Source organism: Stigmatopora argus, chromosome 7, assembly GCF_051989625.1.
Source record: "Stigmatopora argus isolate UIUO_Sarg chromosome 7, RoL_Sarg_1.0, whole genome shotgun sequence".
Classification (NCBI taxonomy): Eukaryota; Metazoa; Chordata; class Actinopteri; order Syngnathiformes; family Syngnathidae; genus Stigmatopora; species Stigmatopora argus.
This window is the reverse complement of record NC_135393.1, coordinates 18832523-18845084: the sequence shown is the minus strand read 5'-3', so window position 1 is coordinate 18845084 and position 12562 is coordinate 18832523. Positions and strand designations below refer to the sequence as shown.

The following is a 12562-nucleotide window of genomic DNA, read 5'->3' as shown; positions in this document are numbered from 1 at the left end:
AAAACTAAAAGAAAAGTGACATCGTTTCACAGCTAAACTTCCGTTCGTCTTGACGTCACATCCGAGTGACGCACGTCTCCTGGGCAGCGCGACTCTGGCTCTCGGTGTCCAAGATGGCCGACTCGCAAACAACGGGTCTGGGCGAGGATACGGACAAAGAGGACAGGGAAAGCGGCGTCAGGACGTCGAGACCATTCCGGGCCAAGTGGAAGGACGGCGGAGGGGACAGCCTGCGTTTCACGGACAAAAATGGCAGCCAGAAAGTGCCTAAACGCGACCTATCAGGTGAGGTAGCTAGCCCGGCTAACCGCTACTAGGTAGGGATGCCCTCGGTTTGACAGCGTTAGCAAGCCACCGGTCTGACTTGCTGTTGTTATTGTTGTTGCCTTTTATTGTCGTTTGTCATTAAAACTCATTTCACATGTTATCAAGACAGCCCTAAAATCCGTTAACCGACACCAACGCGCCCTAACCGAGATGCCAAACAGAGAACTCGACCTAAAAATAAAATGTTTCCATTCTGTTGATATTATCACTACATGATGCTAACTTACCGTTAGCTTCCCATGACAGCTAGCGTTAACGTTTTCCCACGTGCATTATTTACCTTCCCACTATCATTGTACTATATCTTGCTTATTTTGTGTCTACAGCTCTTAAATGGGGTCAAACCCCCAATCTTTTGCATCTAATTTCGATATTTTAAATAATTTCATAATGCCAAATTAGAACCAAAGACGAAATTAATGAGATTCGTTGAAATTCAGAGTAGAATGACGACAAGAGGTTGTTTTTCTGCTTATGGGTTGTTCAGGAGAATCGTTTCCGTATCGCGAGACTATCGTTATCGTAACTGCCGCTAATTGGACCTGTTTTTGTGCACATAGACCTGTCTCTGGTCCGGTTTGTCACCACCGAGCTGACCCGAGGCTACTTCCTGGAGCACAACGAGGCCAAGTACACGGAACGCAGGGAGAAGGTGTACACCTGCCTTCGCATCCCCAAGGAACTGGAAAAGGTTAGCAGGCGACCCAATCCACGTCGGCTTGACCTCAAGGGTGGACGTTTGACCACATTGATTTATTTTTTTCAGTTGATGACCTTTGGCTTCTTCCTCTGCTTGGACGCCTTCCTCTACGTCTTCACGCTGTTGCCTCTCCGAGTGCTGCTGGCCTTACTTCAGCTTCTCACGCTGCCGTGCTGTGGTCTCAAGTAAGACATTGACTGACGTGCATGTTTGCTGTTCATTTTTTTTCAGCACAACAACTGTACATGTAAGGTATATTTTTGCTCTTCGCCGTATCATCCCCCCAAAAAGACAACAATCCATAAACGCATTTGGGAAAAAAATACGCTATTGCAATGAAAACCACACACATACTCATCAAATTTTTGGGAAACTAGCTAGCACAGGGCTGGCGAACAAGTTGGACAAAGAGGAAAACATTTTAAATGAACACTTTAGACACAAAGAGTAAAAATCGTGGGAGTCAAAGAGCACAAAAGGCACAATAAAAACCTTATTATTCACCATAACACATTCCTCCACTTACAAAAGTGCAATCCAATCTGCCCAATATTTTTTTTAAATGTAATGTATTATTTATTTTTGCTTGGCCCTGATGAATTTGAGTCTAAACAAAAATACGTGAAATGAGTCCCAATTGATAGAAAATATGATAAGAAGCAAAGAGCCGCCCACATTGATTTTGGACGGGAGCCGTGTGTTAGCCATCCTTGAGCTAACACAACACATAACGCCTATTTACTTCATTAGCAGCTGGTATTTAGTGGGTAGTTACTTGCGATGGTTTTTACGCTTCAGCGGCGGTCGTCTCCTGCAGCCGGCCCAGGTGTGCGACGTCCTGAAGGGCTTCATCATGATCCTGTGTTACTCCATGATGAGCTACGTAGACTACGCCATGATGTACCACCTCATCCGCGGCCAGTCCGTCATCAAGCTCTACATCATCTACAACATGCTGGAGGTCAACCGCTTCGTCCCATTCTCTCCACATCCTTATGACGTTTTTTTTTTTCTCAGTTTCACTGAGTGGACGTGTGAGTGTAGAAGTTTGTATGTACGTGCGCTTTCCCTTTAAGAAGCTACGTCAGTCAGGGTCTTTTAACAAGTTCTCCAACAAAAAACAATAAAAGTCCGGGAAATTTGGAGCTTTTCTTTAGCCTAATAATTAATAGGGCATTAAGTATGACTAAATAATAATTCACAGTTTGTATTTAGGGAATTTGAGCAACAATTTTAAATGGTAATTATCAATAACCTTCCGGGCGACCAAACGTCCGAGTACCGTACTGGTGGTAGTGGTAGTATTAGTAGTAGTAGTGCGGCTTTCAAGCATAACTTCTTGCTTCTCCATACGTATTGGCGAGCTATCTCAGTCACGCGTACATGTTTTTCCATTATTTCCCACTTAATATCCATTGGCATCATTTGCTTTTTCTCTGCACTACCCTTCATTGCACCTGCTTCCTTTGGACCCATTGTGTTGCCCTAGATTCGGCACTGACTAACGCAAAAAAACTGTAAAAAAAAATCTTTGCACGAGGGAGATACGTAAATATTTGCTCGGAATTTTTCTTCTATCTCAAAGTCCTCGTTTGTCGGGGCACTTGTATGTCAAGGTGTTACTGCTAAAGGGAATTGTATGCAATGATTAAGCAATATTGATCCATATATAAGGCGCACTGATGGCAAAAATTCAAGTCTTGTAGTAGCACCTCAATGTGGGGAAAATGTGTTAGATATTTATATATTTTTTGGTCTTTTCCAGGTGGCCGACCGCCTCTTCTCGTCTTTCGGCCAGGACATTCTGGACGCGCTGTACTGGACGGCCACGGAGCCCAAAGAGAAGAAGCGGGCGCACATCGGCGTCATACCGCACTTCCTCATGGCCGTCCTCTATGTCTGTATCCTTTTAGAAACATTTAGAAAATAGACCAAATATAATATAAAAATATATATAATAGAAGGGAAAAAAAATCATAAAAATATTTGAGGATCAGGGTAAATATTGTTCCATTCATTCAACTTTGGTCATGGGAAAAATAATAGATATTGCATGATGAAAAAGAAATTGAGAAAATATTTGATTGGTGATTGAAAAAATAGTGAGTATTAAGATGGGATGATATTTTTTATTAATATTTAATTTTTTTAATAGTTAAGATTGGATTAACCGGGATGTATCAATAGCTGAGTAATCCTGCAATTGGCATTTTTGTTCTATTTCTGGTCATGATATGTTATTGCACCTCGACATGCTTGACATGAGTTCTCCACGCCATCCTCATCATGGTCCAGGCCACCACGCTCAACGTGGCCTTCAACTCCCACAACAAGTCGCTCCTCACCATCATGATGTCCAACAACGTGAGGACTGGGCGCCACCATAGCACCCCCCTGAACCTTAAAGCTCACCCCTCTTTGTCTCCTGGCAGTTTGTGGAAATCAAAGGAAGCGTTTTCAAGAAGTTTGAGAAGAACAACCTCTTCCAGATGTCCAACAGCGGTAAGAGGAAGCGGACGGACGGACGGACTGGCCTGGTCTGGTCCATTTGAGGGACTGATGTTCTTGCTTTGCTTCATTTGCAGACATAAAAGAGAGGTTCACCAACTACATCCTCCTGCTTATCGTCTGTTTGAGGAACATGGAGCAATTCTCCTGGAATCCGGGTAACCCACCATTTTATCACCAGAAGGCGTCCAATCCCTTTTGAGTAATTGAGTGGTTGACATTTCTAAAATCTTTTAACAATGGCTGGAGATGTGATGTAGTTTTGACAACGCATTGACTTAAATGGGAATGCCGCCCCTACCAATATGGCCGCCCGGAGGCCAGAGGCCATGTTGGTAGGGGCAATGAAAGGTCTTTTGTCAATTGAAATGAGTTTATCACTAGTAGACATCTATTAAAATTGGGAGGGTTTTTAATTTTCATTTTATTTATTTATTAAAAAAACAAAAGATAATTATTTTTAAATTTTTATTAAATTGATTTTTTTATTTCAGTATTTTTTAAAGAAATACAATAATCTAGCTGGAACACAGAAACTGAAAGTTACATTCTGCTGCTGCTGTTGTTGTTGTTGTTCTACTGCCAGACCACTTGTGGGTGCTGTTTCCCGACGTGGCCATGGTGATCGCCTCCGAGGTGACGGTGGACGTGGTCAAGCACGCCTTCATCACCAAATTCAACGACATCAGCGCCGACGTGAGTGAAGTGACTCCTCTCCCCCTCCCGGTATCGTTTGTCTTTATTGGGGACGAGCCACGGCGTCCTCTCCTTCGCCGTTACGCAACGGCAGCCGGTGACACACGGAGGGATTAGCCTCTTTATCTCCGACGCTGTCAAAGCTAATCACCGAAATCTGGCTGACGGTCAAAGCTGGAACTTGATTGCGCGTCCTTGTAATAAAGAAAACTCGACTGCGTCCTCTTCCTTCTTTCCACGACGACAAATCTGGGGGATCGGACTCAAAAAGTGGAAAGAAAACGAGGCCATTTTTCTCAAGCGGCCTTCAAAACAAATGATAGCACGTCCCATTTTAGCTTCCAAATCAATACTAACAGTGTCCTGAAAAAAAAATGTTACACCCCATAATACCCCCAAATCCCAGTGACACTTTGTGGAAAAACTCGGCGCATGTCCTCAAATGTCATTTGAAATAAATCCTTGTGTATTTTCTCCTATTCACGTGGCAGGTTTACGGAGAGTATCGAGCCAGTCTGGCCTTTGACCTGGTCAGCAGCCGACAGAAAAACGTGAGTTCTTGTTGTTGTTGTTGTTGTTTTGTCTTTCAGGGACTGATCCTATTTTAGCATTTGGATTTTAATTGACAAATCAAAACTGGCATAATTACCTATTTATGGACACATTTGCAGTCTGCATTCGTTTCATAGAATCTTGCTAACTTGTTGCTAATATGCTACCAAGGGCTTCATTTGATTTTGAACTTCTCTGCTAGTAATAGAGCAAGGGTGTCAGACTCGGGTTGGTTCGCTCGCGGGCCGCTTTAACGCCAACTTGATTTCACATGGGCCGGACCATTTTAGATATAATATTTAGAATTTTTTTTATAAATTGATTAAAAGAACTGGATTAAAATCCCTGAATATTCAGTTTTTTATAGATCTAAAACAATGTTTATTTGAGCTTTTTATATATTTTTAAATGATTTTTGAACTAAAAACACAGAAAAAATGGATTAAAAAATGACAATTATTGATTTAAAAGGAGGAAAATCAGGAAATTGAATATACATCTATGCTCTTCATTTTAATTTGATCCTAAAACAGAAAGTTGGCACTCATGATTTACTTTCCGGGCCACACAAAATGATGCGGCGTGCCAGATTTGGCCCCCAGGCCGCCACTTTGACACGTGTAATAGAGGATATGGTAGAATATTTTGTGTTAGCGCCAAGCCTGGCTCGTCGCTAACGCGCTTTTTTCATTGCGCGCAGGCGTACACCGACTACAGCGACTCCGTTTCCAGGAGAATGGGCTTCATCCCTCTTCCCCTGGCACTGCTGGTCGGTCACGTGACGCGCCAACGTCCGTTTCTGCTTGCCGTGGTGACCACGTAACGCTTTTATTTTTATTTTTCTCCTCCGTACAGCTGATCCGCGTGGTGAGCAGCTCCGTGAAGATCCAGGGCTCGCTCTCCTTGGTGTGCGTGCTGCTCTTCTATTTGGGGTAAAGTCCGCCCCCGGCCGCTGGTCACCCCGCCTCCCTGACCGCGTGTACTCACCCGCGCTCCTTCCAGGTTGATCACCTTGAAGGTCCTCAACAGCATCATCCTGCTGGGCACCTCGTGCGCTTTCGTCAAGGAGGCCAACATGGAGGAGAAACTCTTCGAGCCGCCGCCGTCGGCCGTCTCCAGCCGCGTCAACTCCCGGGCGCACCGCGCCAAGCCGTCGCCAGGCGCCCCCGCCACGCAAGGTACGCACTCCCGGCGAACACATTTCGCATGAGGATGATTGGACGTGGAGATTTGGTCAACAAGAAGAGACAAATTGGAATGTTTTTTTTATCTGAAGTCAACTTGAAAAATCGGGCGTTCCCCAGGGCTCAATCACGAGGCCCCCAAAATTGTTATTGTTAGTAATTGAGAGTCTTTAAGATCATTGGTATCTTCGGTTTCCTCTGGGTAGCCATGTTGGTAGGGGCATCAAAGCCAGTGGAATCACATTGAAATGAATGAAGTGATAACTAGCTTAGCCACTGTTTCAAGATTAGCCTCTGCTAAGCAGGAAAAGCAAAGGCACGCTAAAACCACAAAATAAATAAATTGAACGGGCGATCTTTTCCCGCAGAAGCCACCACGGACAAATCCGGGATCCCCCTGGCGTCGGTCAGCCCGCAACCCGCATACGTATCGGAGAGCAACCCCGGCGCGGGTGTCTCGGCCTCGGCCACCATCCCCAAGAGCGACTCGGACGTCTTCCTCACCACGCCCGACGAGGAGGACGACGCGGCGAAGATGATCAACGCCGACACGGGTCTGGACCAGGACGCGGCGGCGCGCCGGACCCCCAAGAAAGACTTGCTGGAGATCGACCGCTTCACCATCTGCGGGAATCGCATCGACTGAATGCCGAGACGATGAGTATTTATTAATTTATTCGTAACACGGCGCGGCGGCTCCGAGCTGTCGCCGCGCGCCGGCGCCGCGGGGGATCGCCGGAACGCTCCCAAAGAGGACGGCCAAGGCAGAAGTCGCCGTGAAAGTTGATGTAATGGTTACAAGTGCACTGTCTTTGTCTTTTTAATTATTTTTTTCCAAAGCATTTGCAGCTATTGTTAGTCTTTTCCTCAACGTCACGATTGTACGTCAAAGAGCCACGGGGAATACGTAAGTACAGTAGTTATGATATACATTTATGAAGATGTTTTTTTTTTAAGAATTGTAATTTGCCTTCCATTATTTAGTGGTCAAATGGAAAAAAGCAAAGGTAGGAATTTTTTACAATTACAATTTTAAAATTAACGATTTTAAGAATAAAATTTAAACCACAAGAAACTAAAAAATGACTTTGAACAAAATATGTAAAAATTAAAATAGTATGAGAATAGCTTTCGGTTTCTTTTTATTTTCGGATTTTCACATTTTTACCTTTATTTTACCCATTGAAAGTTCTATATTTTTTCATCACTAGTATTTTGTATGTACTTATGTATTCCTCCAATGATTTATGTATAAATGTCATTGACGGCTCTGCACGTCCAATCCATTTCAAGTTGGAAGGATGGGAGCGAATGAAAGACTGGATTGAGTACCGACTCGTGATCAACTCATCTGATTGGATGTCTAAATTTAGGTAACAAAAGATTCAGGTGAATAATTTGTTTTTATTTTTTTATTGTAACAAATTTGAATGTGTCTATCGAGGGAATGTGTCAAAAGTAACGAACAAGAATCAGGCGTACCCCAGGGCTCAATCTTGAGGCCCCTTCATTTTCGAAGCTTTTGATTTAGTCTTAAAATGATTGGCACGTTTCAGTGCCAATAACGACGCCTTCTTTTTGACTCTATTAGCCTAGCTAAGCAATTTGTAAAAACAACCATTTTAACTCTCTAAATAAATCCATAAGAATAGACCAAAATCATTTTACAACGCTAAATATAAACGCTCATTTTACATAAAGTGCAGAAAATACCAATTGTTACAATTTTGGGGTGTTAACGTTAGCGTTGAATTGTTTTATATTGGATTGTACGTTTTTGAATGACTTTGACAGGTAACTTTTTTTAAACAACTGTTTTTACGTTGGTGATGAAAAGTCTACACACCTCGGACGGATATAGACGTCCAATCCCATTTGTCTTGGCATACTACTTGGCTTGTTGCTGGGCAGAATTCGCTGTCGGCCTGCCACGATCATTTTAAACCGCGGATTAATCATTTAGTGACGTCGCTGACCTGAAATGCCTCCGAGTCTTCTTTTTTGAGCCTCTGAACTCATTGACTGCCATTGACGTCCAATTTGTTGTGAGGGGAGGGTCGGCAGCGATCGATTGAACATGGTCATTCAAAACTACTCTGGTTTCCTTATTTCTAAGGTCCAGCGGAGTGTATTTTGCGTCTTTCCGAGGTTTTAAAAAAAATCTCAGTGTAAGGATGTGTAGACTTTTACAAAAAAATCTGAGTGTAAGGGTGTGTAGACTTTTGCAATCTTCTACACCGAGATGCACTGTCTCATCTTTGACTGACGACGTTACTGATAGCTTCTGGGTTCGCTTTGTCTGCGCGTGCGCGTGCGCGTGCGTGTGTGTGATGTCATCTTCCGAGAAGAATAAACTATTTTGGTTTAGAAAACGTTTTTTTCGTCTTTTTGTTGCGTCATATTTCATTTGATGAAAGAGAAATGGGATTTTTTTTCAATGGACGCACTGACTTCATTCCCGAAAATGAATAATATTGTCAAATGTATATGACTCTTCAAAAATGTTCATATTTGTAACAAATTGTTTTCAGTAACAGTAAATATGTTAAGTTATAGGGAATAGATCTGTTACAAGTTTTCAATTTCTTTGTATTAAATGCAAAAGAATGATCTTTATTTTCAATGACAACATTATTTTTTCATGTACAGTAGTTGCACGTGTTAATTAATTTGAAATTCAAGTGTAATATCGATTTCCGGTATCCCCGGTGTGCTGTATTTAACTCAAGGGACCGTCCACATTTTATCATGCGTTGTTCCTGCAAACCACAATTTCCCTTATATGTATTTATTTGAATTCATTTATAAAATATGAAGTATATACATTTCCTAAATAGCTCAGTGCACTAACAACCTGAAAGAAATCGGCTTTCTTTCGTTTCCTTTCTCATTTGTTTCAGCTACGGCGTTTGAGCGGCACGTGACTTTTTCGACGTTCCCTCACTCAAACGGGATTTGGAGCTGGAGCGGCGACTTGAGTGATCAACTCCAGCCGTTGCGAGGAGCGACGTACCCCGGGGGAAGATGCGCGGCGACGCCGAAAAGAAAACGTTTCCCTTTACGCTTTTATTTCTCTTCTTGTGAACTTTTCCGGAGCGGACAGGTGTCTTGTCTGGGATTACACAGCGAGGGTCGCGCGCCTTGAAGTTGGGCTCACTTTTTCCCCCGCCGCCGGAGGGCCGGTCGGACGGACGAACGGAGACATGTTGTGGTCACGGTGGCTCGTCCCGCTGTTGTGCTGCTGGGCGGCCGTCGTCGTCTTCGCTAGTACCGGGAGCGGTAGCGGTCCGCCACCGGAGCAGAGCGACTCCCGAGCGGACCCCACCTGGCAGCGCTCGCCTCCCCCGGTGGAGCAGCTGAGCTTCGGCTTCGTCCCGGCGGCGGTGTACGACACCCACGCTTACTACGAACCCGGAGCCATCGGGGTCCTCTTCCACATGGTGCACGGTTTTCTCAACGTCATCCAGCCCAACTACTTCCCTAAAGGTGAGAATTTTGCAAAATGTTGGCACTTTTTTGTCCCACTTTTTAATTCCACACCGCTATAAAACAGTCAGGACAGGTGAGTCCGGAGAAGCAATTTAGTTTGTCGTCTTTCATGAGTTTGAGTTTGATTTATGTCATAAAGGGACAATACATATGAATGAACATATACTTGTAAGATTATAGCCGAAGGCTAATTTCCGTCTTTAGTCCGTAGTGCAGGTTAACGCTAAAAACGACAAAAATCAACAACCTAATAGTAGGGAAGAAGATAAAAAATGTTGTTTTTGTTCCTTTACTCGTTTTAAAATTTCTGTTTCATTTAATGACTTTTTCAGCGATACATTTTAGTTTTTTTCCCTGGGTAATCAAATCACCTGTTATTATTAAGCACTCTTAAGTTATACAAATTGGCTCAGATATATTTTTTAAAAATACTGGTAAAAAGAAATTGACTTAAAATACAACTTGAATACAATACCGTCAATATGATGGAAATATATGCTACGACAACAACAAAAATAACAAAAACCTGGTCTAATAGCAGCAGTCAGTAAAATAAATGCAAAAATATGGACACGAAATGCTTTGTCTATTTAAAAAAAATCTCTATTCAATTGCATATTTTTGTTGAGAAATATTTCAAAACAACCGCAAGGAAAAATGTTTACTTAAAGGGGGGTTGTAAAGTCACAGAATGCTCACTAAACAACAAAGTCCAAATGTGTGCCTTCAAAAAACTGTTTACACACTGTTTAGCTAACGCGAGATAATCGTCGCTTGTTGCATTTTACGGCCACGCTAGCTTGAAATTTGCTTCAAACTATTGCCGTTGTCATTCCTCCCTTTTCCGTGGAATTTAGTCTATAAAAAGCTGCTTTAGACTCTGGTGGCTTACTTCCTGTTTACATTGGGCCTAAATATTTTTTAATGCATCTTGCTATAATAATCATGTCTACTAAGGTTGGTTTCAGGTGAAATCAAATCAAAATGGCCGACTTTTTGTTTTGCTTTTCGCATGTTTACTTCCGATAGACACGGCCGCCATATTTCACGGTCAAAGTGTTTTTTTGTACTTGAAAGGCTATTTTTATCTCAGAAATGGACCTCCAAAATGGCAGTTTCAAACCCAAATTTTGAAATTTGCGAGCCGTTTTGGGACGGATCCTTCTCTCTTGCGAACCCGTCGACCCACGACTTTTCCCCAGGCCGACCGGCCGGAGTTCCCGTCTACCGTTTCTCGAGTCACGGCGCGTAGCGGTTAGCTCGTACGCGTTAGCTCACGGCGTTGGGATTGGAGGCCTTTTAAATCGCTGCCGTTTTTGGTCCGCCGCGCCGGGCTGGCTAATCAATTAACAGATCAGCGATTAGGGGAAGCTTTCTCAAGTCACCTGCATCACCGCGTAAGACCTTAATCCAAGGCAGACCATATGCCGCCATGACACAGGTGCGACAAACTTGGGGAATTGCTCCAGTCGTCGGCAGTCAATCAGTTCGTTAATAATCAGCGTTGTTTCAGAGAGTATTAAAAAAAACATTGTGTACAAGTGGTTAGCACATTGACCTCGCAGTTCTGGGGTCGTGTGTTCGATCCCAGATGGGTCCTCACAAAGTGTGGTGTTTGCATGTTATCCCCAGATTTGCGTGGCTTTTCTCCGGGTACTCCACTTTCCTCCCACATCCCCAAAACAGGCATGCTAGGCTAATTATATGCTAACTTGTCGCTAGCTCTGAGCAATTGGTTGTTTTTCCTCCTGATGTCCTGCTATTGGCTAGCCACCCATTCGGGGCATCCCCTGCCTGGATAGAATCCAGCGCTCCCCGCGAACCTTGTGAGGAAAAGTGGTTCAGAAAATGAAATAAATTGAAAAGCGTCAAATTCAATTAAAAAATAGAATGTCATTGGCAGTTGTTTTAGAGATTGTTTATGTATTTTAAATCATTGCAAAGTGAAAATTCAATGAAAAAAATGGATGTTTACTTTTACAAATATAACAAATGTATATAATTTGAAAAGAAATCAAAATAAAAACAAAGATGTAAGACTGAAATAAAAAAGGCAAGGTTTAAGAGATTGAATTGGACGTGTATTGGCGTCAATGGCAGCCTCACCACTCGAAAGCAGGTTGTTTGGAGGTCACGCCGGCCAGGTTAATCTGTTGGAATGGGTCAGCGCCCGGGATTGACCCGCACTATATTTATACTTTACTGGAAGACATCAAGTAAAGCTAACGCTAACGGAGGGCGTTGGCGCACGGGGGTGCTTTGACGCTCCGCCACCTGGACGGACGGATGGCTCGCCACCATGGATTCCGCCATCGATTGAGCTACGTTTTCTTTGCGCGCTTTGCTATCAAAACAAAGACGCTGCCCCTGAGTCCCAGCTAGCGGGTTCCCGAACTAAGCTGTCCAAGCTTAGCCGTCTAATGCTAACTAAGAAGCCGGCGGGGGGGGAAAGATAGAACAGGTGGCGCCGAAAGCGACTCGCTGGCGATCGATCCAAACGTTGCGCCGAAAGCGGCAAAATCTTCTTACTAGGGACGGTTTAACACTTTCACCCAATCAGCGACAAAAACATTTAAAATTAAATCTTATTCATTTTGATTATTTACTGATTGATTGGTTGGTTGATTGACTTACTTGACATTCATTTGTTATATAAATAGTTTATTATATAGATTCCACTTAGAGCAAGGGTGTCCGACTCGGGTTGGTTCGCGGGCCGCTTTAACGTCAACTCGGATTTCGCGTGGGCCGGACCATTTTAGATATAATTTTTAGATTTATTTATTTTTTAAATTGGATTAAAAGAACTGGATCAAAAGCCCCGAATATTCAGTTTTTTTATAGATCTAAAACAATGTTTATTTTAGCTTTGTTTTAATATATTTTTAGATTTTACAAAAGGATTTTTGAACTAAAAACACAGAAAAAAACGGATTAAAAAATGACAATGATTGATTTAAAAGGGGGAAAATCAGGAAATTTAATATACATTTATACTCTTCATTTGAATTTGATCCTAAAACAGAAAGTCATGATTTACTTTCCCGGGCCACACAGAATGATGCGGCGGGCCAGATTTGGCCCCCGGGCCGCCACTTTGAGACAT

The 12562-nt window shown here is 43.0% G+C and overlaps 2 protein-coding genes across 6 annotated transcripts in view; both read left to right on the top strand.

Moving 5' to 3' along the window:
• The first annotated feature begins 67 nt into the window (after positions 1–67).
• tapt1b (transmembrane anterior posterior transformation 1b) lies at positions 68–8343 on the top strand. Its single transcript, XM_077605950.1, has 14 exons — positions 68–285; positions 888–1018; positions 1094–1212; positions 1826–1988; positions 2793–2928; positions 3294–3391; positions 3460–3529; positions 3613–3693; positions 4122–4231; positions 4723–4782; positions 5484–5552; positions 5639–5715; positions 5786–5961; positions 6336–8343. The coding sequence occupies exons 1-14, from the start codon at positions 114–116 to the stop codon at positions 6611–6613; spliced, it is 1740 nt and encodes a 579-aa protein (XP_077462076.1). The 5' UTR covers positions 68–113; the 3' UTR covers positions 6614–8343.
• A 577-nt stretch (positions 8344–8920) lies between these two features.
• The window catches only part of prom1b (prominin 1 b), a 13571-nt gene continuing 9929 nt past the window's right edge, over positions 8921–12562 (top strand). For 2 of the 5 annotated variants that reach the window (XM_077605341.1, XM_077605340.1), the window contains exon 1: positions 8922–9453. In XM_077605341.1, coding sequence (XP_077461467.1) covers positions 9171–9453 — 283 coding nt within the window. In that variant the 5' untranslated portion in view covers positions 8922–9170. Of the gene's footprint in view, positions 9454–12562 lie in introns of all 5 variants that reach the window. The other 3 variants (XM_077605342.1, XM_077605339.1, XM_077605343.1) reach the window with 3 other exon arrangements.